Genomic DNA, 23796 nt, shown 5'->3' on the forward strand with positions numbered 1-23796 from the left:
GAGCATGAGGTGATAAAAAATCGATTATATTCGAAAACTAACAAGTTTATTATTTGTGTTATGCTTTTCAAACGCTTGTTTACACTTAAAAGAGTTTAATCCCTCTATTTTGTTTCACAGGTAGTACATATGTCAAGTATAAATAGAAATAGCTGTTTGTAATACAAGTTAAGTGTGTATCGAAAACAGCTACCCGGGGTAACTGAAATTTAAACAAACAGCTATGGACATGGAAAGACAGGGATGTCCAAACTTTTAACAAAACGGAAAAGGTTTGGAAGTACCGGGTATTACTGAATATTTTAACAAAACGTTAAACAAAACGGAAATAGACGGAAAAGTAACGGCAATTTCCAAAACAAAACAAGCCTTAAAACAAAATTGTAAACAACATGGACATAGAAGATTAGTACCTGGAATTCCCGAAACAACAATGTAGATTTTTTATTGATCAGTTCTACTAGTTACTATCCTATATCGAGCGAAAGATAACACTTTGGTCGTTAGCGTCATATAAAACTTTAAACAAAACGGAAATAGACTGAGAAGTACCGGGAATTCCCGAAACAGCCCGAAGTTACTTACCTGTATCTAGCAAATGATCACACTTTGGTCATTGGTGTCATATTAAAACTTCAAACAAAACGGTAATAGACGAAGAAGTACCGGGAATTCCCGAAACAGCTCGAAGTTACTAACCTGTATCAAGCACGTGATAATAATCTGGTCGTTGGCGTCCGTGACGCTGAACGTGCAAAGTAACATCGCCGTCTGAAAGCCGTCGTTACGTGCCGGCGACAACGTAGCCGGAAGTCCGGAGAAAACGGGTTTCTGAAGCAGTGTGTAAATTAAATGATGTTTTTTCTTAAATCTGGAAACATCATTACCTGCTTGAAGCCATAACGACCACAGAAGAGTACTATACAAGTGAAAAATGATTTTCGAAAAATATTCATATCCCCGACATACAGCCAATGCATCAGTATGTAAATTGTGTTTTTCAATAGCAAAAGCCTTAGTGATCTTTGATTTCTTCATGTTCAAATCGACAGGCGTATCCCATCTCCATATTGACAGCGAACTAATATATACGACATATCGTATGTAAAAAAAACACGCCTGTCCAGTTAATTAACCTCAACATTTTTGGCCACTTCCTTTCTTTAAGAATAACCAACACACTTGTTTGGGATATCGTTAGTCGATGCGTTATCTATATATCTTGCAGAAATTAACTGAGTTTACATGTTACAGATGTTGCCCGTGTGCCGGGACCTTGAACTTGATTATCCAAGATCGAAGCATTCTTTAGCCCTGCTGCTATTACGAAATTCATCTTACAAGCACTATGACTTTGACATGTGACCTTTTGACCAGAAACGTAAAAGGCGTCGTCTGCTCTTTCCAAGTAGCCAGCATACCAATTCAGATGGTCGTAAGTCAAAACGGTCTCTTGATAACAAAGGGAAACGAAATTGCCGATCTACACAGTCTGGTTCAGGAGACGAATTGTTGCATAATCAATCTTACGGAGAATTCCGGAAATAGTCGATGTATCATGATTGTTGTGATCTATCTTACAAATTGCAAAGATAATTGATGCATCACGATTGCGACCGACCGACCTATATGTTAGAAGAAATATATTCCCACTTTTCGGGCGGTGGAATAACAAATACAAAGGAATGAGTGCTATAATGTATATTGGAAAAAGTTACGCCAATGCAGACATATGTATGTTGTCAATTGTTTTATACGCTGAACGCTTACCTCGACTTCAGTTAACAGTATTTGCTTGACAATAAACGTTTTGACTTATTCGAAAAACACGTTTTAACAAATACCTAAATCGTTTTAAGATATTGATTTTTACTATGCTTACGTCATCTGCTAAGTTGATGGTCCTTGATGACGTCACAGGGTTGATAGCATCAGTACACGTGACGGTGATCGTGTAACTCGTAGCAGAGTCTTAATCAAGCGTGGCAATCGTCATGACGTCGAACCCTGTCAAAAAAAGCACCTTAACATGATTGCTTAGTCAAAGGTGTCACCGATATTTAAACTATTTTACCATCTTTGAACACTCACATTAACAAATATTCCTCCTCCTCCTCATCATCATCACCATCATCATTAGCATCATCATCATCATTAGCATCATCATCATCATCATCACCATCACCACCACCATAACAGCATCGCCATAAGCAGCAGCAGTATCCTGATCATTATATTCCTACTCTTCATCAACAACACCACTATTACAATCATCATGATCATTTTAATGACTTAATCACTATCACAATAATCATCATTTAAATAACGTCACTAAACGTAGGTATTGCCATCAACAAACTCACGTAACGACGTCTACACATTCACGTAATGACGTCACCAAACCAGGGCTTTTCATCTGGAAATTGGGAAGAAGCCCTAGCCTTGCAAATTGGGAAATTTAAGCGCGATAAATGGCCATTTTGGGAAAAAAACTTTTAAAGCATTTCATCACAGGTAAATCATTTAATCAATTTTAAACAGTCACAATAATGGTTTGAACTTTATTTTTGTTATGAATTAATGACCTGGAAATGTTCTTTTCAAAGATTGGCCAGCTATATTTTCAAACAGATAAACTTACAGCTTCATTAGAACTTGCAGCTGTTTCAGATCGACACGATTCATCGACGACAAGGACGGAAAGATCGGCCTTGTCGGAAGAATTATTGCTGGCGTCATGCTTGTTTTTTTTTAATCCGCAGTCGAATAAAGTTTTTTGATCTTCTTTAGAGTCCAGGAGCTTTCGTTTCTTAACTGATTTTAGGTAATATTTACCATTATGTGACATTTTCAAACTGAAAATTCAGCGATGACACTGGTGACCTCCCTTGCGGCCCTCGTGCAAAAACCGACAATTAAACCCGTACTACGCAATATTCTGTTCTAGACTGGTACACAAATACAATTAAAATTCGGCTTAGCGGTAGTGGGGAAATACCTGAACTGAACTGGTAGCGAAAAAATCGATACCAGACAACAATTACGCAAAATAAACCTTCATCTTTTTTATCGCTCGTGGAAGCTTTCAATGAAATTACAATCATCTACAAGACCAGTAAAACTATACCGAATAGTAACTTGGCTACAAAACACTATCCGCTGTGTTTATTTTTTTGATTTTCAGGGGAATTTCAATCGTTTTTTTTGGGAAGTCTTTCAGCCAGAGTTGGGAAAAAATAAGGCTTTTTAGAATTGGGAAGGAGCCGAATATCGGCCTCTGTTATATAAGGATGAAAAGCCCTGCAAACATACGCTGAGCTCCGGTAGCGGTGTCCTCCTTGGTTATGCCAAACTTTGCGACCTCCTGAGCGTTGATGGAACAGGAAATGGCGTCATCCTGGTCGGTTATGGTGAACTGTTGAACAGAAGTGCCCACTGGCGATAGGTCTCCAAGCGGACCGGAAGTACCGGCAAAATTGGTCAGAACGGGAACCTTCAATGAGCATTAACCTTTAAATATGTTGTTTTGATTAAGAGAAGTTAATAACGTATGGTAATATGTCAAATTAAATAGAATATAATTTCTTAGTCTACCCAGTATTGAAACTGAATGCATAGTGTATGTCCATAGTGTTTCGCTCCTTAATATTCATATTTCTTTTATCTTGGGAATGACTGATACAACTTTGGAAAATAACCAATCTGTGAACATGAAATGTTATCTTAAAAACGTGTTTATGAGGTAGACGTTTTTCTGCAGGTTACTAGGTGCTTCATAACGGTTACAGCATTTATGCCTGTATTCAGGCATCTCCTGAATCGTGCCATACTCCCAACCCCACACCCCGCTACTCCCAACCCCACACCCGCACCGCTTTGTCAAGCTCAAATAACTCAGGAATGTGTGGACCCCACACCCCGCACCGCTTTGTCAAGGTCAAATAACTCAGGAATGTGTGGACCCTACACCTCGCACCGCTTTGTCAAGCTCAAATAACTCAGGAATGTGTGGACCACACACCCGCACCACTTTGTCAAGCTCAAATAACTCAGGAATGTGTGGACCACACACCCGCACCGCTTTGTCAAGCTCAAATAACTCAGGAATGTGTGGACCCCACACCCCGCACCGCTTTGTCAAGCTCAAATAACTCAGGAATGCGTGGACCCCACACCCCGCACCGCTTTGTCAAGCTCAAATTACTCAGGAATGTGTGGACCCCACACCCCGCACTGCTTTGTCAAGCTCAAATAACTCAGGAATGTGTGGACCCCACACCCTGCACCGCTTTGTCAAGCTCAAATAACTCAGGAATGTGTGGACCCCACACCCCGCACCGCCCCCACACCCTGCACCGCTTTGTCAAGTTCAAATAACTCAGGAATGTGTGGACCACGGGCGATTTCTTGCACGCCATGGAGATAACACACACGTACATGTATTTCAATTTTTAATTCAGTCAAATGAGAAATTTAGGATACGTTCGATCCTGTTATATTTAATATAACAGCCATGCCCATGACTGTAATGGTACATAACTCAGAAATTTATAGATTCTTAGGCGCTTTTTGGGGGACAAATAAACAGACCGACCGACCGAGCTTCTCCTAAACTTCGTCCATGGCCCGGATGCAAGCTCATGTGGGAGAAAATAAAAAAAAAGCCTCGCTCTGGGAAAACCGGGTGTAATGCATGTGCGTAAATTGTCGTCTCACTGTGCGAAATGCGGAATACACAGGCTAATCGGTGACGGCACTTTCCGCTTCTCAGGATTTTCACTAAGAAGAGGTTTCATTTAAAAGCGCAAAGCTCATTAAAGAGAGAACTGCGAACACTAATCTGGAACGACACTTTACGCACATGCATTAAGCCCTTTTTTCCAGAACGCAGCTCAATTCTACACGTACCGCGTCAAAAATGTCCACATTGTAACTGCTGGTGATTTGGTCCGTCCCGTCACTGCACGTGATTGTCATAGCCACCGCAGCGGTGACGTCATGACTCAGCGTACTCGCTGACCCAGCCTTCAGCCAAAGTTCGTAGGCTGCATTAAATATACATAGCCCACTAAAACTGTAGTACACTAAGAGTACACTAATAAAAAAACATGTATATCGAGCATTAAAATAAAAGTAATAAAAAAGATGCAAAGAAGTACCAATGTTCATTTTGAATAAATAGGTACAAATACAAACGTACAAAAAATGCTGTGTCTGTTTCATTGATTTAAGTCCCTCCGCGTTTTCATGACGTCATTCATAAAGGAACTCCAGACAAAATGTTTTAAAGCTTAAATACTAAAAAATAAATAAAAAATACACAATTCATAATAAGTATCCTACGAGTTTGCTTATTATTGGTGAGAAAAAGAGTTTATAAATTGTAATCACTGGACATGAGCACTATTGCAAAAAAATAAAATATATAATAATTTTCTCTCTATACATGTATGCTTCCGCTGAGATGATTTCAAAATTTATTGCATGTAACTTTTTACAGAACACTCGCCTTTCATGGGTTAACTCTTTCAGAGCTGGAACCGAATTTTGAAGGCCTTTGCAAACAGTTTGGATCCAGATGAGACGCCACAGAACGTGGCGTCTCATCAGGATCCAAACTGTTTGCTACTCTGATAGTATTCTTTGAAAAAATCGAAGAAAATGCTAATTTTAGAAATTCAGCAGACAACATTTTAGCAGACGACAAATTTCCCAGCATGCAAAGGGTTAAATTACCATGTGAGACAGGACCAGGATGAAGTAAGTTCTCCTTTGTCTGTTGTAAAGTTGGTGGATTGAGCTCAATGAAACTGGTCTGCACTTCCACTGAATGCTGAACTTTGATTGGTTCACTGTTAGTTGGCTGCTGAATTTTGATTGGTTGATCTTGCATTGGCAGGTCTTTGCAAGTTGGAGCTTTTGTAGCCTTTACAACCGGCTTTCCATGCACTATCTGTTAGAAGAGGTAACAAATATATGAGATGCACTCTGGGATGAGGAGGCTTAATACATGTGCATAAAACATCATCCTGTAGCTGTATTTTTGTTTAACCCTTTCCCACTCACAAGCAAAGTGAAAATGGCTATGTGCAAACAGCATAAAACCTGAACAGACTGCGAGTTACTGTTCGGGTTTTATGCTGTTTGCTGCTCATCAGTATCTAAGTGTTGGAAAAGAAGCCTTAAAAACTTGAATCCAGTTGAATCTAGTCAAAAAGGTCTTTAATTAAATGTAACTTTGTAAGGGACTACAAATGTGTCAAATTACGTACCTGTGTGTTAAAGGGTTAAAAGAGACTTTCTTTACATAAAAAAATCTCCATTAAAGTGAAGTGTTGTTCGTGATTAGCCTGTGCTGATTGCACAGGCTGATCTGTCTCAGACAACACTTTAGGCACATAAATTTAGTCCCATTTACCAAGAGCAAGGCTCATATAAGCATTTGCATGCTGGGAAATTTGTTGTCTGCTAAAATGTCGTCTGCTAAATTTCTAAAATTAGCATTTTGTTCGATTTTTTTCCAAAGAATACTATCAGAATAGAAAACAATTCGGATCCTGATGAGACGCCACATTCTGTGGCGTCTCATCTGGATCCAAACTGTTTGCAAAGGCCTAAGCTTTTATTTACAAGCATTTTTTTAATTTGAGTTTTGTACTCCAAACAAAGCTCACTGGCAATCCAACTTCATGAGACAGCAAGGACGGGATGGTGACCTTCCCATGGACATACAGGAGTTCTGGAGCCCTTTCGTCGCACGCGGCGCTAGCAAGGTACTTCCAGTCTTATCATGTCTTGGTGTAAAAGAGCCATCAAGGTAAGGATTGATTTGTTCACAGAACTGGATTACGCTGTTTGAGTAGCTACGCAAGCTTGCCTAGCTTAATCCACTGAGATCAACTGTTCAAAGTAGACAGGACACCTGGCTAGTCCAAATTTTTGACGCTCTTAAATATTAAGCTACTTTTTATATGGGTAATATTTGGAGCGTACAAAGGGTGAAAGACCAATTATGTGGTGGGAATTATTTGTTCTTTGTCTATATTGTTGCGCAAGGATTTTGTGCGCAACATTCAAGCCCCGATATAAGACACTCAGTGCTCCAGCTAGAATTTGAAAAGGGCAGGGTGGCTTTTTTGTCAAAAGGGCACTTTCGACGTGCAGTATTTTGTGAAAAGGGCACTTTCGACGCGCAGTATTTTGTGAAAAGGGCACGTTCGAGCGCGCGGGTGTTTCTGGAATGCTTTCTATTGCATGTTAATTTATATGTTATAAATAATTGTATTATTCCCATTATTATTAAACCATTCAAATATAATGTCTACAATGAGGATTAAACTAATTACAATGTAATAAGAGATTTATGAATTATCATATGTAAAAAAAAAAAAAAAATAAAAAATTTTTTTTTTTTTTTTTTTTGAGGGGGGGGGGCAGGGCGGAGGTTCGGGGGGGCAGGGCGGAGGTTCGGGAGGGCAGGGCGCGGCGCCCTTCGATTTAGGCCTAGCTGGAGCACTGGACACTTAATAACAACGGATTGCAATAATATTTACATACCTGTGTAGATAATTCATTTCTCGATAATGTTCCGTAAAAATTATGTAATGACACTTCGAATTTTGCACGTCTGAGCAATTTAAATCCAACCACTATTCAATTTTTCAATATCTCTCGATTCGCTCGCTGTGTAGATATAAATCGATAACACGACCTCGATGTAAAGCATCTGGTTTAAAGTGGAAGAATAAACAGCGTAAAATACAGTTTGCGTTCGTCTGTTGTGGTGCAGCGCGTTACATAGTAAACCGACGTTATACTTTTCTGGATTAATTTAGCATTGTTTTTTTTTCTAAATTGACAATTAAAAAGTTCTGAAATAAATTACATCAGGGGTTTTTTTTAGAGAAAGGGGAAGACGCTGGACGCTGGGTGAAAGGGGAAAAAAAGAGTGCGAATGAGAGATATTAGGGGAAAAAATAAAAACTGTTCATTTCAATGTCTATAACTCATCAAAAGAGACTTGTCTCTGTCCTTTTTGTTCTTAAACACATTTAACAGGTATTAAAGTCAAAGTCCTTAATAAAGTTGCAGGTGTAGATCTAATAATGGGAAATGTTTTCAACTATATTTTTGTACTGGGGCCGGGGGACGATGTCAATTTTGTGATTTCAATTTCATGATGAATGGGTTGACGATCTTGATTTGCTACAGTATTGGAAGGGAAAGGAGCGGCAGCTGCCGATTGTCTACTTTCACTTTCACAATGTTCGATGTTGATTACCTCGGAATCCTGCTGGGTTATAACGTTTTTCGATGATTCTTTCTTAAAAAATGCCTCGATGCGTTCAGTATCTTCCGAGTTCGAATGTTTTATTTTGTTTGTGTAAGAACGCTAATTGTGCGACATTTTTTTCTGTTTTCACGTTTATACCTCGGCTTGCACATAGCCCGGATGAAAATTCGACTGGTTTCCGGTAATTAATTGACGAAACACCCTTCTCGCGCAAGACCGGTATCCAGTAAAATAGTCACATGATTATTACCATTAGTTGCCCAGTTTACATGACGTTATTTAAGAGCTATATTTAGAATAACTGGGATTCCCAGATGTTGTGTGTTCGTCTGGAGAGAGAGAGCGCGAATTCGTTGTACATGGTGCAAATTGGATAATTGTCGAATGCCCCAAGGAAAAATAAACATTTCTTTGAGAGAAAATATTATATTTTGGTGAAAAATGATATTTTTGGTGGGGAAATTGTATTTTAAGGGGAAAAATTCTGGTAGGGGAAGACGCCGAATATCGGCGTCACTTTCTTAGTAAAAAAAACCCCTGTACATCTTTTATTTTTATACTGTACATAAATAATATTGATACAGATCGTACAGTATACCGTCCTTTGAAACGTAGAATGTAAGCCCATAAAACAACACAGACAGAGGTGCAAAAAAGACATGCATAAACACTTCCTGAAACTTAGAACAGTGAATAGAAACTGCACCATATCTGTTTTGAACATATGCTTATTAAATCGACAAAGATTAGCATACTAGATCTAGTTACAGTACACTCCACGCGTTTTCCCCAAAAAACGCGCTCCCTCCGCGGGGTTTTTTCTGCTAGCGAGTGTTCACGTGGCGTTCGCTAATTCCCGCGGCGTGTATTACTTTAGGCTACTTTATCAGTGATCGCCACGCAACGCCGCGTTAGCAGTGTGCTACTGGGCATGCAAAAAATTAAAAACATTGTTATAATAAATTGTTTAAATACTGTAGTACATGTATAAAAAAGATAATTGTATAGAAAATTAATACGTATAAAAATTATGTTTTTTTTAATTCACAGGTACGTCTACAATATGAATTAAGTCTAATATAATACATTTGACAAATTAATATTTAAATCATAACACATATGACACAAGAATAAATGTTCCGTAAAATTTCAAAATGAGAATAATAATTAGTAATCCGAAACACACTACGATTTTTAATTGTTAACACGACGTTTACAAATGCTTCCAATATACAGTCATTCCCGACAAAAGCGCGCGAAAATTATGCTGCAATGTACAAGGTCAATGGACAATGTATACTCCTGCAAAGTGTGCGTGTATTGATTTTTTTGATACAAACTTTGTAGCACAGAGAACATTGAATTTTGTTGATTTCGGTTAAAAGTTCCTTTGGTATTTATTAACGAAATTATATTGCGAATAAGTTGATATTTCCTCTAAAATAATTTCAAATCGAACACGCCGAATCTTTATCGTTACGGTATTTTAGTAGAGTAATTATTTTAACACTAATTGTATTGTAAACTGATTAAAAAAGACATCTGGGCGGAACTGGATTTTAAGTGTTTGACGTTATGATAACACGTAAAGCTTGTCTACTGACCTATTGTGTAGACTGCTGTCTGCGGTGTTTTGACAAAAGGGATTAACATGTGTGAATGTCACTCTGCCGATTTGGTCCATAATTACTGGTAAACATTGTTTAGAATGTCGACACAACAAGAATACAACTGTGAATATTAAATTCAATTATCAACTCAATAGTTACCACCTTTTAGCAATCAATGGAATAACCTACAAACAAAGAGAAAATCAATGCATTAGCGAGCAGAGAATTGACTTTGTTCCGACAATTAAAACCATTCCTTATGCATTCGTTGAACGTGTTTACTTGAGTAAGTTATGCCTTTAGACAGGAAGCGGCTTTTCTTTGATTACGTCAAACTGTCAATTCACACAGATTTTTAGGGATTTGGTCATTTGTATACATGTTCAGTATAGAAAATCACCCGCTAACATGAAAACTTTAAATTAAATTATCAAAATAAAAACAATGTTGCAAACTGTGTTTATATTAATTGGTAAGTATTAATTAAAATACGACGTTTTGTGTGTTGTAAATCAACGAGTTTTCTATACAACAACAACTACTTCTACAACCACGTCGGGATTGATCTATCTTGGTTTTTTTTTTAATTGTAAATATTATACTACATGTACATGTATGTACTTGTAATAAATGTAATTTTATTTGAAAATCAGGAAGTCAAACAAAATTAAATTGATCGTTATCTCGTAAAACGCGGAGTTTCCCCCACGTTGCCAACGCCGAGGGCCGCCGCGTCGGCTTATCAGTTTTGCCGATCGTTATCCGCCGCGTCCAAAATCATGCAAACGCAGCGTATAGCGGGATTTTCTTAATCTCCCTCCAGGTCGAAACCCGCAGAGTATGGAGGGAAATTGGGGGAAAACGCGTGGAGTGTACTGTACGTTAAAGTCGGTGTTAAAAGCTCATGTTAAATAAAATTACGCGTACACGTTACACCGTAATGCCTTCTTCTGATTGGTTTATATTTAAATCAGTTTCATGACATGGCTACAGGTCAGTGATTGTTTTGCGATTTAAGAAGAAGTTTAACTGAAGAATTTATGCCTTTCTAACTTCGAATCGACGATATTTTTATGTAAAAATGAACTTCTGAATTAAAACTGAATGAGTTGGTAATGTTATTTTGCAATTTTACGCAAACTGATGAAAATTTAAACTTTCTGGTTTCCACCACAAAAAAGGTCCTTCAACGATGAGACGTTCCAAAGAATTTAGCCCATATAAAAAGTATCTCTAAATTCTTTGCGCGTCTTATAAATGAGACTAGACACCTGGCATGAACTGGTTCAAGCCAAGGGAAGGACTCTCAATAATCCTTAGGTATTGTACGCAATGAAGATGATTAAACGGAGTTAAAACTCGAATAAAATCAAATCAAATCACACTCGATCGGACGAGAGAATTTACTGGGCTTTCGTTAAGTTTTGAATTTTTGAAAAAAAGTCGTTGGAACATCGTGGGCTCGACTTTTTGAAAGTTTCACATCACATGTTTGTGTCTACGTACCAAATACTCCGTGCAGTTGTATTCACGTGGTAAATGGTCATCTAACGAGTTGGTGTGCATTATACATTGATACAAAGCTATTCTGACTGCTAACTTGCGAGAAATCCATCGTGTCTTTCCTCAATCGGCCATATTTGGCGCGCGCTTGTTGTTGTTGCTGTAGGGCTATGTACTACTATGTTGAAAGGGCTGTTGTCGACATAGCGAATAGCGCGTATGAGGGGCATTTGATGGCAGTGATTTTTGAGAAGAGCAAAGATATAAGCCAAGTGATTTAGTACGTCGTTATTTGTGTATTTATTCTATGTATGTGATATGTTGCTTTGTTAATTTGCGTGCGTATGTGAGCAAAGTCATGTAATTGCGGATTTCGCCAGTAAAGTGAAACTGAAAGGGGCATCCTCGTGAAAGCAAAAGGAAAGTAGAAGTGGATGTGGAAAGTAGTTCGAAGCGGATTTCATATTGTGTTTTGAGTGATTTGTTTTTGAGCGGTGATGATTAGCGCAAGAGATAAATGAATGTATGTTGTGTGCACTGTACTGTAGCGTAAATGCACTTGCGAAGAGACTCAGAGTTGCTGTGTATGCGGACTATGTTGTGGGCATGCGCGTATGTCTGGTTAATTATGGTAATTTTCACATTTTGGGAGGGATTCCGGAAATAGTTATGGTATTTTTCACATTTTGCCGGGGATTCCGGAAATAGTCGCTGCATCACGATTGGCTGATTTATGGTGAAAACACACTAAGATATTTGCTTCACGTGGTGATTGTCGAAAGTAGTGCCTATTTGTAGCGAGTTCTCTTTCTCTTCTCGATGAAAAGCCATTTCGCGATCGCGCCCATTCCTTTAGTGGTTATCAACTGTTTCCTAAGTGTGACTGCAACATGTATTTCATTGGCAGCGACGTTGACAGACGAGAGTTTGTGGTGCATTTATTGAGGTGAAGGTTTATCACTCGCTTGCATTTGGGCGAATGGGATTTTCTTAGAAGCTGCGTGATATACGTGTTTGATTGCATCTTTCGGAATAAGATCGATTGATCTTTAAAACTGATACTAACCTTGCACACTCTGATGCAAAGAAAAGGCAGGACCATAAACGTCGGCCGTTCATCAGATGCAGTGTCAACTAAGTAATAACTGCGTAAATATACTCTTGACCAGTCAGGCAACCCCAAAGCGTATACTGACCGAAGCCGCATACAGTTTGAGGCTGGTCACTATTGGGTTTTCTCATTTACCCCTCTGGGTTATGTACTGAACATTTTGTCCTGGGTATCAATCAGTGTATAATCAACGATTTTAATAGCAATCAATGTCGGTTGCTCTTTTAACGTGATATTATGGGCATCTAACAGCGTATAGGTGTCTATCGCAACCGTTGTTTATTTTTGGTGTTTTCACTTCATACACATGTATATTTGTTAATGCAGTATCAACATACTAAAACAACATCCCGGAAAAAGAAAACTAATGCATTTGAATATCATCCGTACTTTGTGAATCTCAATTAAGTTTTAGTGCAGATTCGTTCATACGACACAAAGACACTCTTTTGTTTTACGGTATACACGCTTCTCACCAAGGCGATCCGGCTTCAATCCCAGACTCAGTTGTTGGCATGATGCGAGTGATTTAGTTTCCTAACTATATTGTAAACGTTTGTTTTATAATGCAGAATTGTTGGATAGAATTAAGAACATGATATTGAAGCGATAGATGCGGAATGTTATGTCCGTAACATTTAAAACATAAATAAATAATTTATTTATTTAAAAAAAAAACGTTGAAATAAAATAAACAGATGTTTATCTCTATATGCCTATGACCACGCTGATCACGAATTCTTGGAATTTTTAAGATATCTACAGCCGTTCAAAAGTTATCAATTTTTAAAAAATAAATAAAAAAAATACATATGTATCATATAATGAAAAAAAAAATATTTTTTTTTTTTCAATAAAACATAAACAGTTTATAGTGTTGTTTAAAAGTTTGAAAAAAAAAATTGAAAAAAACATAAAAATAAAAAAGTTATAATCAAAAAATGTTTTGCATTAAGCACCCTTTTCTCACGCAGTCCTATTTACCTTCACAAATGAAATACGCTCGCTCGCTAGCTCGTTCGCTCCATCGAAATCAAACAATAAGATAGTGAAATCTCTATGAATTTGTGTCGCTGAATCTGAATCCGGTGTTAATTTTTCGATGTCTCAACTCGTTAAAGAATTATTGAGTTTAAATTGTGCATTTCGATAAGAATGCAGCACCCTTTTAATAGAAGCGCAAAACCCAGTACACCTTACATTCCAGTGAAATAAAACAATAAGATAGTCCAATCTATGTGATTTTGTCTTCCTGAATCCGATTCCGGTGCTACTTTTCCGATATATGGACCCCTTAAAGAATTATTGATGTTTGAGTGATTGGTGGTTAAGTCTAACCATTATATTTAAGCATTTGTTGTATTTTGAACTACGGAAAATAAAACATTTCATTACACCTAATCGCTGCATTCAAGATTTGAGAGTTGTTTATCTCACTAACACGGACGATCATGTTAAAAAATGAATGGATGAATAGATAAACAAGACAGTGTGAAAATAAACAATTGTTAAAGTGATAGTATGGGCATTTTTTCACTGTTGAATTGAGCTGAAAAGAATTAACAGGTCAAAAGAATTAGTTAAAATGTGGTAACTGACCCATTATCTACAACTCATCTTGCTACCAGTTGTTTACAAAAAATATGTATTATTTTCTATAGTTTACATGACTCACCCAGTCCTCTAAGCCGAAACGATCCGTAAAACAAAATTGTGTCTTTGTGTCGTATGAACGAATCTGCATGAAAACTGCATTTAGACTCACATCGTTCATCGAATCATTTCTGTCGTCAGTTGTCAAAACGAAAGTACGGTTGACATTCAAATGGATTATTTTGCTCTTTCCAGCATATTGTTTTAGTCGGTTGATGCTGCATTAACAAATATAAGTGTATATGAAGTGAACACACCAGAAATAAACACAACGGTTGCGATAGACGCCTTCATACTGTTAGATGCCCATAATATCACTTTAAGCTTCCAACACAAATCACAGCGAGAACCCAGGGACGCATTTCCAGTAGTTTCGATACGTTCATTATTATGCCTTAATGGTGAAGAATACATTTTAAATAGATGCATATCAATCACTCATTTAGTCAGTCACTCACTCCTTCACTCAGTCAGTCACTCAATCACAAAGTCACTCACTCAGTCAATCAGTCATTTAGTTTCGCGGATCAAGATTTTGGTTTTAATTATCGGATACAGTTAGCCCTTAAATAATAGCGTAAGTTTGTTCGCACTTTTGTGTTTGAAGTCTTTTCGCTTAACTCAAGGCAATATTGATTCAACGAGCGAGTGTCTGTAATATTAATACACTGATGTGTGTATTAATTTTAATATTTTCAGAAAAAAAACCCTGGGTAGAACCAGTAGGATGATCGTATGGTTTCTACAAATAAAGTAAAGATGAAAGATTAACGCTAATTAAATGAGCCTAGCTTTGTGGAAAGGGGGTTTAATGCATGTGCGAAAAGTGTCGTCCCAGATAAGCGGTCCGAATGACACTTTCCGCCTAAATTAATATTTGCTAAGAACGGACTTCCTTAAAACGAAAAATATCATAAAGGTGGTAAATATTGTCCCTGATTAGCCTGTGCGGAATTCACAGGCTAATCTGGGACGACACTTTACGCACATGCATTAAACCCTCTGTTCACAGAGCGGGGCTAAAATATAATTTTGTAATAAAACTAGTCATTGAAGTCTATACTGTAAAACGCATTATTATTCGGGACATGATCTTTTTCTGTCATTTTTTGTTTTTGAGTTAAGTTTACAGTATTTGAGTATGGAGATCAATGGGTACAAAGGTAACTTACATGATTTTATGTTGGTATGTTTTAATTGCTCGGAAAATTAAGCGGCTATAAAGTGTGGAATGCCCAATATGTGCTGGTGATGGTGTTTACATCAGAAATTTCTTTCATTAAACCAGGGAGTTTATGGTATATACCCTTAAGTATTCCTATTCAATCGCAAACATGGATTATAATGAGCCGCACTCTGAGAAAACAGGGCTTAATGCTGTCCGCACAGGCTTATCAGGGACGACACTTCCCGTATAGACGGGATTTTTGTTTACTTCCTTTACGCTTAAACAATCCGCCAGAAAGTGTCCACCCTTATTAGCCCGTACGGACTGCACTGGCTATTCTGGAAAGATGCTCTACGCACATTCATTCAGCCCTGTTGTCCCAAATACAAATTTATACAAGGATTAAGTCTGACAACAACAAAAAATACAAACACACCCTTTCATCTTCAGACGTATTTAATAACATGTGTATAGCCATATTTACTATTATAGTACATATTCCTAATAGTCATCTAGTATACAAACACACGAAATAACTTAGCGCAACATTTGTGATGCACATAACATTAAATGTAATGAGACAACACTGTCGGATATGGGTCAAAAAGGTCCAGCATCAGTAATTATAATACATGTATAATACTTTGCAGAAAACATACAATAACAAAGAAGCTTTAAATAGTAATGGGAGCAATACATATAAATTGGAGCTCTAAACAGACATTAGGGCTCTAAAAACACAAGTGAGCTCTAAATAGAAATGGGAGCTCAAAATAGTTATTGGAGCTCTAAATTGAAATGAGAGCTATACGCAGAAATGGGATGGAGGGCTTTTGTCAGAACAGCTAACTACGAGGTTTTGCCCATTCTCTCTGCCAGCAAAATTTCAGTCTCTGTCGAACACTTTTAAGACGCGGTTAATCGGCTTTCATGCGTTGTCTGTGTTCCTTGACCTTGTACAGAGCAAACATGTTCGTGTTGTCCGGCAGGCAGCGTTCACCAATGTTTCCCCCAACCTCATAGAGATATGTGTCAACATCAGCCGCAATAAACTTCTTATCCTTACTGGAGGATTTCCTGAAATTACACAACAAACTATGGTCTTTTTTTGACAACTTGATATAAAGACTGACAGCGCCGTATACTGGTTGACAACGAGTTACAGCGACTGACAGCGCCTTATACTGGTTGACAACATGTTATAAAGACTGACAGCGCCTTATACTGGTTGACAACGTGTTATAAAGACTGAAAGCGCCTTATACTGGTTGACAACGTGTTATAGCGACTGACAGCGCCTTATACTGGTTGACAACGTGTTATAGCGACTGACATCGCCTTATACTGGTTGATAACGTGTTATAGCGACTGACAACGCCTTATACTGGTTGACAACCTGTTACAGCGACTGACAGCGTCTTATACTGGTTGACAACGTGTAATAGCGACTGACAGCGCCTTATACTGGTTGACAACGTGTTATAGCGACTGACAGCGCCTTATACTGGTTGACAACGTGTTATAGCGACTGACAGCGCCTTATACTGGTTGACAACGTGTTTTAAAGACTGACAGCGCCTTATACTGGTTGACATTGTGTTATAGCGACTGACAGCGCCTTATACTGGTTGAAAACGTGTTATAGCAACTGACAGCGCCTTATACTGGTTGACAATGTGTTATAGTGACTGACTGCGCCTTATATATATATATATATAATAAAATAATTCTGACGGAAATTAACCCATTTATGCCTAGCGTCTAGAAAAAAGGCCTTGGCAAACAGCGTAGACCCAGATGAGACGCCGCATGACCAGGAGGTCATGGGTCCGATCCCCACTGTGATAGCGATCTTGAGATCTCCCCAAAATACACCATGATCTATTTCTACCCAAGAAAAGAAAAGGACTCGATAGCGTTACGATAAGTCTTAGGCTTGCAATTCAACTGAGCTAAAATAAATAGGTTTAAACTAAACTGACTGTGTACTAATGTTTCTAATGACTTTTCACCTGGCTGAGAAACATTCACCGGTGACGTCACATTTCTGATCTCATACACGGTGGTGGATGGTGACGTCACAGAGCGCGCCGTATCTGGGTCTGTAGTTGTAAACTTCCCGAGTAACGTCTGCGTGACAGTGGCGTCAGATACGTTGGGGAACTTCAGGGGATCCCGGATACAACGGTCGGCGGCTGCCAAAACAGAAGGACAATCAAAATAATCCCTTTAACAGCCAGGCGTCATTTTTATTTTTTTGGTTACCATAACCTTATGTATCTGAACATCTATTATTTGGGCACTTTTTAAGGTGCCGTGATGACTTTCGGTTTACATTTGGTTTCGGTGTAACCACATGAGCGGGAACATTTATTGTTGAGGGAACATTTGAAGGGATGATCTTTTTGGTTATCATTTTGTTCCAGTATAACAACATTAATTTGAACATCTATTTTTGAAGGCACATTGGTCGGGATGACTGTTTGGTTTCCTTTGGTTTCGGTGTAACGACATTTACTTGAACATCTATTGTTGAAAACTTACATACCGGTTTATTTGTTAGGTTTTCGGTAAATCCGGTATATTTGCCCACGTAAGACAACTTACCGTATCCATCACTGGTTGTGTGAACGTCGCAGTGACGTCATTGTCGCCATCTGAGCAGTCGACGTTGATGACGTAAGGTCCGTTCTCTGCTCTTAGCGTTACCCCCATCCATACGTTAACTGTAAATCCTGAAAACGTTCAAGCGATGAATTATATGAGCTTCAATCTGGGATAAAGGGGCTTAATGCATGTGCGTAAAGTGTCGTCCTATGTAAGCCTGTGCAGTAAAAACAAGCTAATCAAGGACGATAGGGATAACGGGACATAAAGTGTCGTCCTATCTTAGCCTGTGAAGTCCGAACAAGCTAATCAGGGACGATACGTTCCGCTCTTTTTTGCATTTATCTTGTGAGGAAAGTCTCTTATTGGTAAACAAAGTTTAGGCGAAAAGTGCCTTTCCTAATTAGCCTGTGCTAATTAACATGGGCTAATCTGGGACGACACTTTTCCAACATGCATTTAACCCCGTTTTCCGATCGCGCGTCCATACCCAGTGTTAAAAATGTTTTTATCTGAAAAAATGCGTTATATAATCCTACTTCACCGACGATTAACAACATTCAAATGAAACATTACATAACATTGTTATTATAAGCAAGAAGACTTCTCGACGTTCGCACGTGTTTATACCAAATAGTGGGGATTTTTAACCGATGTCCGTGCTTTAAACTCACTTATTTCATCCATGTTCTTATTCAATGCCCTCTTTTGGCAACTTGCTCGATAAATGTTTGTTATTAGCGCTGATGCAGGAATCCAATTAATTTTGTGGTGCTTCTTCAAATAATTTGTTTAAACAATTTTTCTTGAGATGTTCAACTTGTGCATAAAAGACAGTTTTAATGCTGCTTATGGCAATGTGAAATACATCAGAATTAATTGATTTAATAAGCCTGTGTTCTTTTCCAAAAATTGATTTGTAACGCATTCATGTACACGCCTATGCTGCACGCAACGTTAAATTTAGGCACCAATTTCAGACGTATTCAATGATGTGTTTTTTAATCTTAAGCTATCGGAATAAAATGCTGGATAAAAAACTTTCTTGTACGCACAAAAGATTTGTGCAAATGTATCTCAAAACTTAAGATATTTGCAAAATAAAGTTCTTAACGTTGTGTTTACATTCTGTCCAGCTCGTGTGTAAAGCCCTGTGAACCCCGCGTCGATCCTGCATCGTGTATAACGTTGATATCACCATAACGGTATGATAAAAGGCACATCTGTGATTGCATACAGTAGAAAATAATGTCTCCGCGTTATCTGGCTTAGCCAATTAAAAATGAGTATTATATAAGAGGTCATATAAAACTGAAACTGATGTGACCTTAAAACGCATTTATCCGTGACTCCATTGAGTCTTTTCATTTAAAACTAGGCTAAATGTATGGTCGAAAAGTGTCGTCCCAGATTATCATGTGCAGTCTACACAGGCTAATCAGGGACGACAATTTCCGCTTAAGCTGGATTTTCGTGTAGAATCGACTTCATAAAGACAAAAACAACATATAAAAGCGAAAAGTGTCGTCACCTTTTAGCCTGGGTCCGCTCAGAGACCACTTTTAAAGCACATGCATTAAGCCCAGTTTTCCCAGAACGAGGATTAATGGGTATTGATTTTTCCAGTTTATTACTTGGTGCCACGCCGGCGACCACTTCAAAAAGGGCGTTTTCCGGCGCTATTGCAGAGCACGAAACGGTGTCATCGCTATCGGTGACGCTGAATGTGTGATGGGTTTCGGTGGCGTGTTTGAGACCGTCGAAAATGTTAGATCCGGTAGCAGGCAGTGCAGTGAAAACCGGCAGCTGAAGTCAAATAAAATAATCATTACACGGGATATTACGTCATCACTATCGAAGATTTTCTGTTACTAGTTACCATTTGGCATGGATATTCACTGAATTTCTAGCTAGTAGTCAAGTCAATACTTTTTATCAATAATCAAAGACCACACGTCCAAAACAGTGCTGTCTGTACTGGCTAATATGGGACGAATGTTTCTCTCGATAGCAAATATATATGTCAAACATTATAGACTCGGAATAAGTTGTTGCTGCCGGCATAGCTACGCGCAATTTGCGTTTTTAGTTTCAAGCGACAAACACTCAAAACGAAGTGTCACTGTTTATATGAATTGCATCAGTTCTTGAGAATGTATTTTTAAAAATCAGGATTGGTCGTTTTTGAAAGAGCATACACAATATACAAACAGTATAACGCTCCTCAAGCAATTCATTAGGATTTCCATATCCTTTAACCCATTTATGTCTAGCGTCTAGTAAAAAGACCTTGGTAAAAAGCGTAGACCGAGATGAGACGCCGAATGATGCGGCGTCTCATCAGGGTCTGCGCTGTTTGCTTAAATTAATTTCTGTAAGAAATATTCTAACTATAGTTATAAATATACTGTACATCCCTAATTTTGGAAAGAACTTGATCCCATCTAGAAGGATGGGAGAGTCCACTAGGCATACATGGGTTAAAAACGTGAACGCAACTTACCGAGACGACGATGTTGACGTTGAACGTCCCCGTGATGTCATTGACAACGTTTCCGTCTGTGCACTTGATTGTTAGCGGCAGCGGAACAGCCTGGTCATTGAAGTCGATAGACGCCTGGGTAACGGCGTTACTGATCCACACTTCGAACTCTGTAATACAATGGAACTAGATTTCAGCCCTCACGAATTAATATTTCAAAGTGGAAAATCTCGTCTCTGATGAGCGTACGCGGACTGCACAGGCTATTCTGAGACGACTCTGTATGTACATGCATTAAGCCCCGTTTTCCAAGAACGAGGCTCGTATGAGTTACGTTTACTAAGACGTGTTAAATACTTACATATAAAAATAAGTTAAATACTTACAGTAACAGTTCAAATATTTATATGAACCGCACTCTGTGAAAATGGGGGTTTAGGCATGTGCGTAGAGTGTCGTCCCAGATCATCCTGCGCGGTCCTGTACAGGCTCATCAGGGACGAAACTTTTGGCCTTAAGAGGACAATTTGCCAAGAAGAGACTTTCTTGAAACGAAAAATATCATAAAAGCGATAAGAGTCGTTCCTGATACATACTGCACAGGCTAATATGGGATGACACTTTACGCACATGCATTTAACCCCTTTTTCACAGAGCGCGGCTCATTTATTTTTTACTAAATTGTTACCCGGTTTCTAGGGATCGGTCGGTGACGCAATTTTTCTGATCTCATAGACTGTTGTCACAGGTGACGTCACAGAACATGTCGTATCCGGGTCCGTAGTTGTGAACTTCCCCAATGGCGTCGCACAGCCACCGAACCAGCTTTAAATTCCTGTGGTTAGAAAACAAAAAAAATAAGATGCTAGATCTTTAAGCTAGGAACATGTAACTCGTTTTACGATTGATTTTTTTGGATGCACTACTTAATTATTGCAACAATTATAATATCAGAAAACAGATTGGTTCCTGATAAGCGTCATATCAATCGGACGTAAAGTAAAAAATGTGACGTCATTGTATAATATCATAAGGACTATTCCTAAAAAGGGTTTTTAAAGCATGTGCGTAGAGTGTCGTCCCAGATTAGCCTGTGCAGTCGGCACAGGCTAATCTGGGACGATCCTTTCCGCTTGTATGGTATTTTTAGTTTCAAGGAATGGGATCATTAAGGTCATTGAATTCGAAAACCTGGAAAGACGGATTATTTGTGTAGTTATTATAATAATAAAATTCATTATGAAATATACATCTTCCGCCCGGACAAGTTGTATTATGCCAAGCTGTATTCTGAAGAAACATACCCGGCTTTTGAGGATCTGCCGGTGACATCAAGGGTCTGATCTCATACACTGACGTCACCGGTAACATAATACTGAACGTCGTGTCGGGGTCGGTAACGGTGAATACACCAAGTGACGTCGCGATGACGGTCGAGTCGGAAATAGACGGAGATGTTCCGGGAATTCCCGAAACGAACGTCGGAGGCTGAATAGTAAATACACTCATTTATTATTATTATTATTATAATAATTATTATTATCATCATCATCATCATCATCATCATCATCATCATCATAGTCATCATCATAGTCATCATCATAATCATCATCATCATTATCATCTTTATCATCATCATCATTATCATCATAGTCATCATCATCATAATCATCATCATATTCATCGTCATCATCATCATCATCATCGCCATTATTTTTATCATTATCATTATCTTTATCATTATCTTTATCATCATCATCATCATCCATTTGGTTTTTTTACCATTTTTTGCAGTCAATTTGACAAAACGAGTCACGACCAACAATTGTTACTATACATTTATCTTAAGAAAGAAGAAAATCTATATTAAAATATCATAAGACATTAATTAATTACCGGCTTAAATGGATTTTAGAAGAGACGCACTGTAAACAAAAAATTCCTTTTAAGTGGATAAGATCATCCTGATTATCCCGTTCAGACTGCAAAGGCTTAACTGGAACGAACATGCATTAAGCGACGTTTTCCAAGAGGCTAATTCGTGTTTGTTTTTAATGTGATAACACATTTAAATGCGCAACATTTTGTTTGCTCAAAATAATTAATGCTATGAAAACTATGAAAAATCACACATTTTGAAAATATCACAATATCAAGAAGAAGTCACAGATGTGGATAAGCTATATTTTGTGTGAGCATTATAATCTTGCGTAACATACTGTAAGATCATTTGTTGTTATTTTCGTTGATCATCCGCGAATCAAATAGAAACACAACAATAGAAAAATGATCGAGGCATTTTTGTCTTTCTCTTATCCAAAATCAGAAATCAACGAATTTAAATGTCAACGAGCAATTCATTTTTTTAAACCACGATATTTCATTGTTACGAATATAACGATTTTATAGTACCTTATCAAGTGAAGCAACTGTGAAAGTAAGTATTAAGTAGTAAAAAACAAACACGAAATTTCCACTCTGGATCAGCAGACGATTTATTGCTTAAATCTGCCTATCTTACGGAGGAGCCCGGAGAAAGCCGATGTATCTCGATTGCGAAATATCTTGCCGACGAATTAACACAATTTCACAATACCTCGTCAAGTAAGGGAACAGTGAACGTTTCGGTAATGGTATTCGCGGGCGATCTGTCGTCAACGCACTGGACGTTAACGAGGAGAGTGATGACGCTGAGTCCAACGTCACGCTGGCTTTGACCCAGATCGCAAATGTCGGCGCCTTGACGGGAACCAGGTTGAAGAAGCTGTCCATCGGCGCCTGCAGGATAAGTAGAGGTTATTTGTGTGCAGTCCGCACAGGCAAAACAGGGACGACACTTTCCGCCTAAACTTGACTTTTGCTTAGAAGAGACTTTCTTTCAACGAAAAAATATTATAACAGCGGAAAGTGTCGTCCCTGATTAGTCTATTTTATTTTACGAGTGATAAGATGAATTGAGACTTGTTCTGGGAAAACTAGACGTAAAGCATTTGCGTAAATTGTCGTCCCAGATTTGCATGTGCAGGTCGAACAACAGTTTCATCTTTTATGGAATTTGCTCGTTTAAGTGAAGTCTCTTCTAAACAAAAATACGGTCTCGGTTCAAAGTGTCGTACCTGATAAGCCTGTGCGAACTGCATCCGCTAATCTAGTACCACGCTTTACTTACATGAGTTAAGCCCGGTTTTCTGGGCCACTCAATTGTAATTTGCATTTAGGACTGCGCCACTCGTGAATTACTGGTTTATATTTTTGCCAGCATGAGGTGATAAAAAATCGATTATATTCGAAAACTAACAAGTTTATTATTTGTGTTATGCTTTTCAAACGCTTGTTTACACTTAAAAGAGTTTAATCCCTCTATTTTGT

At 38.3% G+C, this 23796-nt stretch overlaps 1 protein-coding gene and 1 long non-coding RNA gene across 24 annotated transcripts in view; both read right to left on the minus strand.

Annotated features, from left to right (window-relative positions):
* The window catches only part of LOC127863594 (uncharacterized), a 40897-nt gene that overhangs the window by 7894 nt on the left and 9207 nt on the right, over positions 1–23796 (minus strand). For 8 of the 23 annotated variants that reach the window (XM_052403169.1, XM_052403156.1, XM_052403176.1 and 5 more), the window contains 3 exons: positions 23024–23205; positions 21732–21915; positions 21116–21262 (listed from right to left, as the gene is read on the minus strand). The exons of 3 other annotated variants lie outside the window; for them this stretch is intronic. In XM_052403169.1, the coding sequence (XP_052259129.1) occupies positions 21786–21915; positions 23024–23205 (312 nt within the window). In that variant the 3' untranslated portion in view covers positions 21116–21262; positions 21732–21785. Of the gene's footprint in view, positions 1–666; positions 832–20579; positions 20598–21115; positions 21263–21618; positions 21916–23023; positions 23206–23796 lie in introns of those variants that run through there. 12 more of the 23 variants (XM_052403167.1, XM_052403160.1, XM_052403161.1 and 9 more) reach the window with 8 other exon arrangements.
* Positions 5813–11595, minus strand: LOC127863596 (uncharacterized). The gene is made up of 3 exons (XR_008041112.1): positions 11175–11595; positions 6675–6922; positions 5813–5953 (listed from the first exon to the last, which is right to left on the minus strand). It is a non-coding gene; the product is annotated as an uncharacterized LOC127863596 (long non-coding RNA).

The sequence above is a fragment of the Dreissena polymorpha genome, unplaced genomic scaffold, assembly GCF_020536995.1.
Source record: "Dreissena polymorpha isolate Duluth1 unplaced genomic scaffold, UMN_Dpol_1.0 chrUn018, whole genome shotgun sequence".
Lineage (NCBI taxonomy): Eukaryota > Metazoa > Mollusca > Bivalvia > Myida > Dreissenidae > Dreissena > Dreissena polymorpha.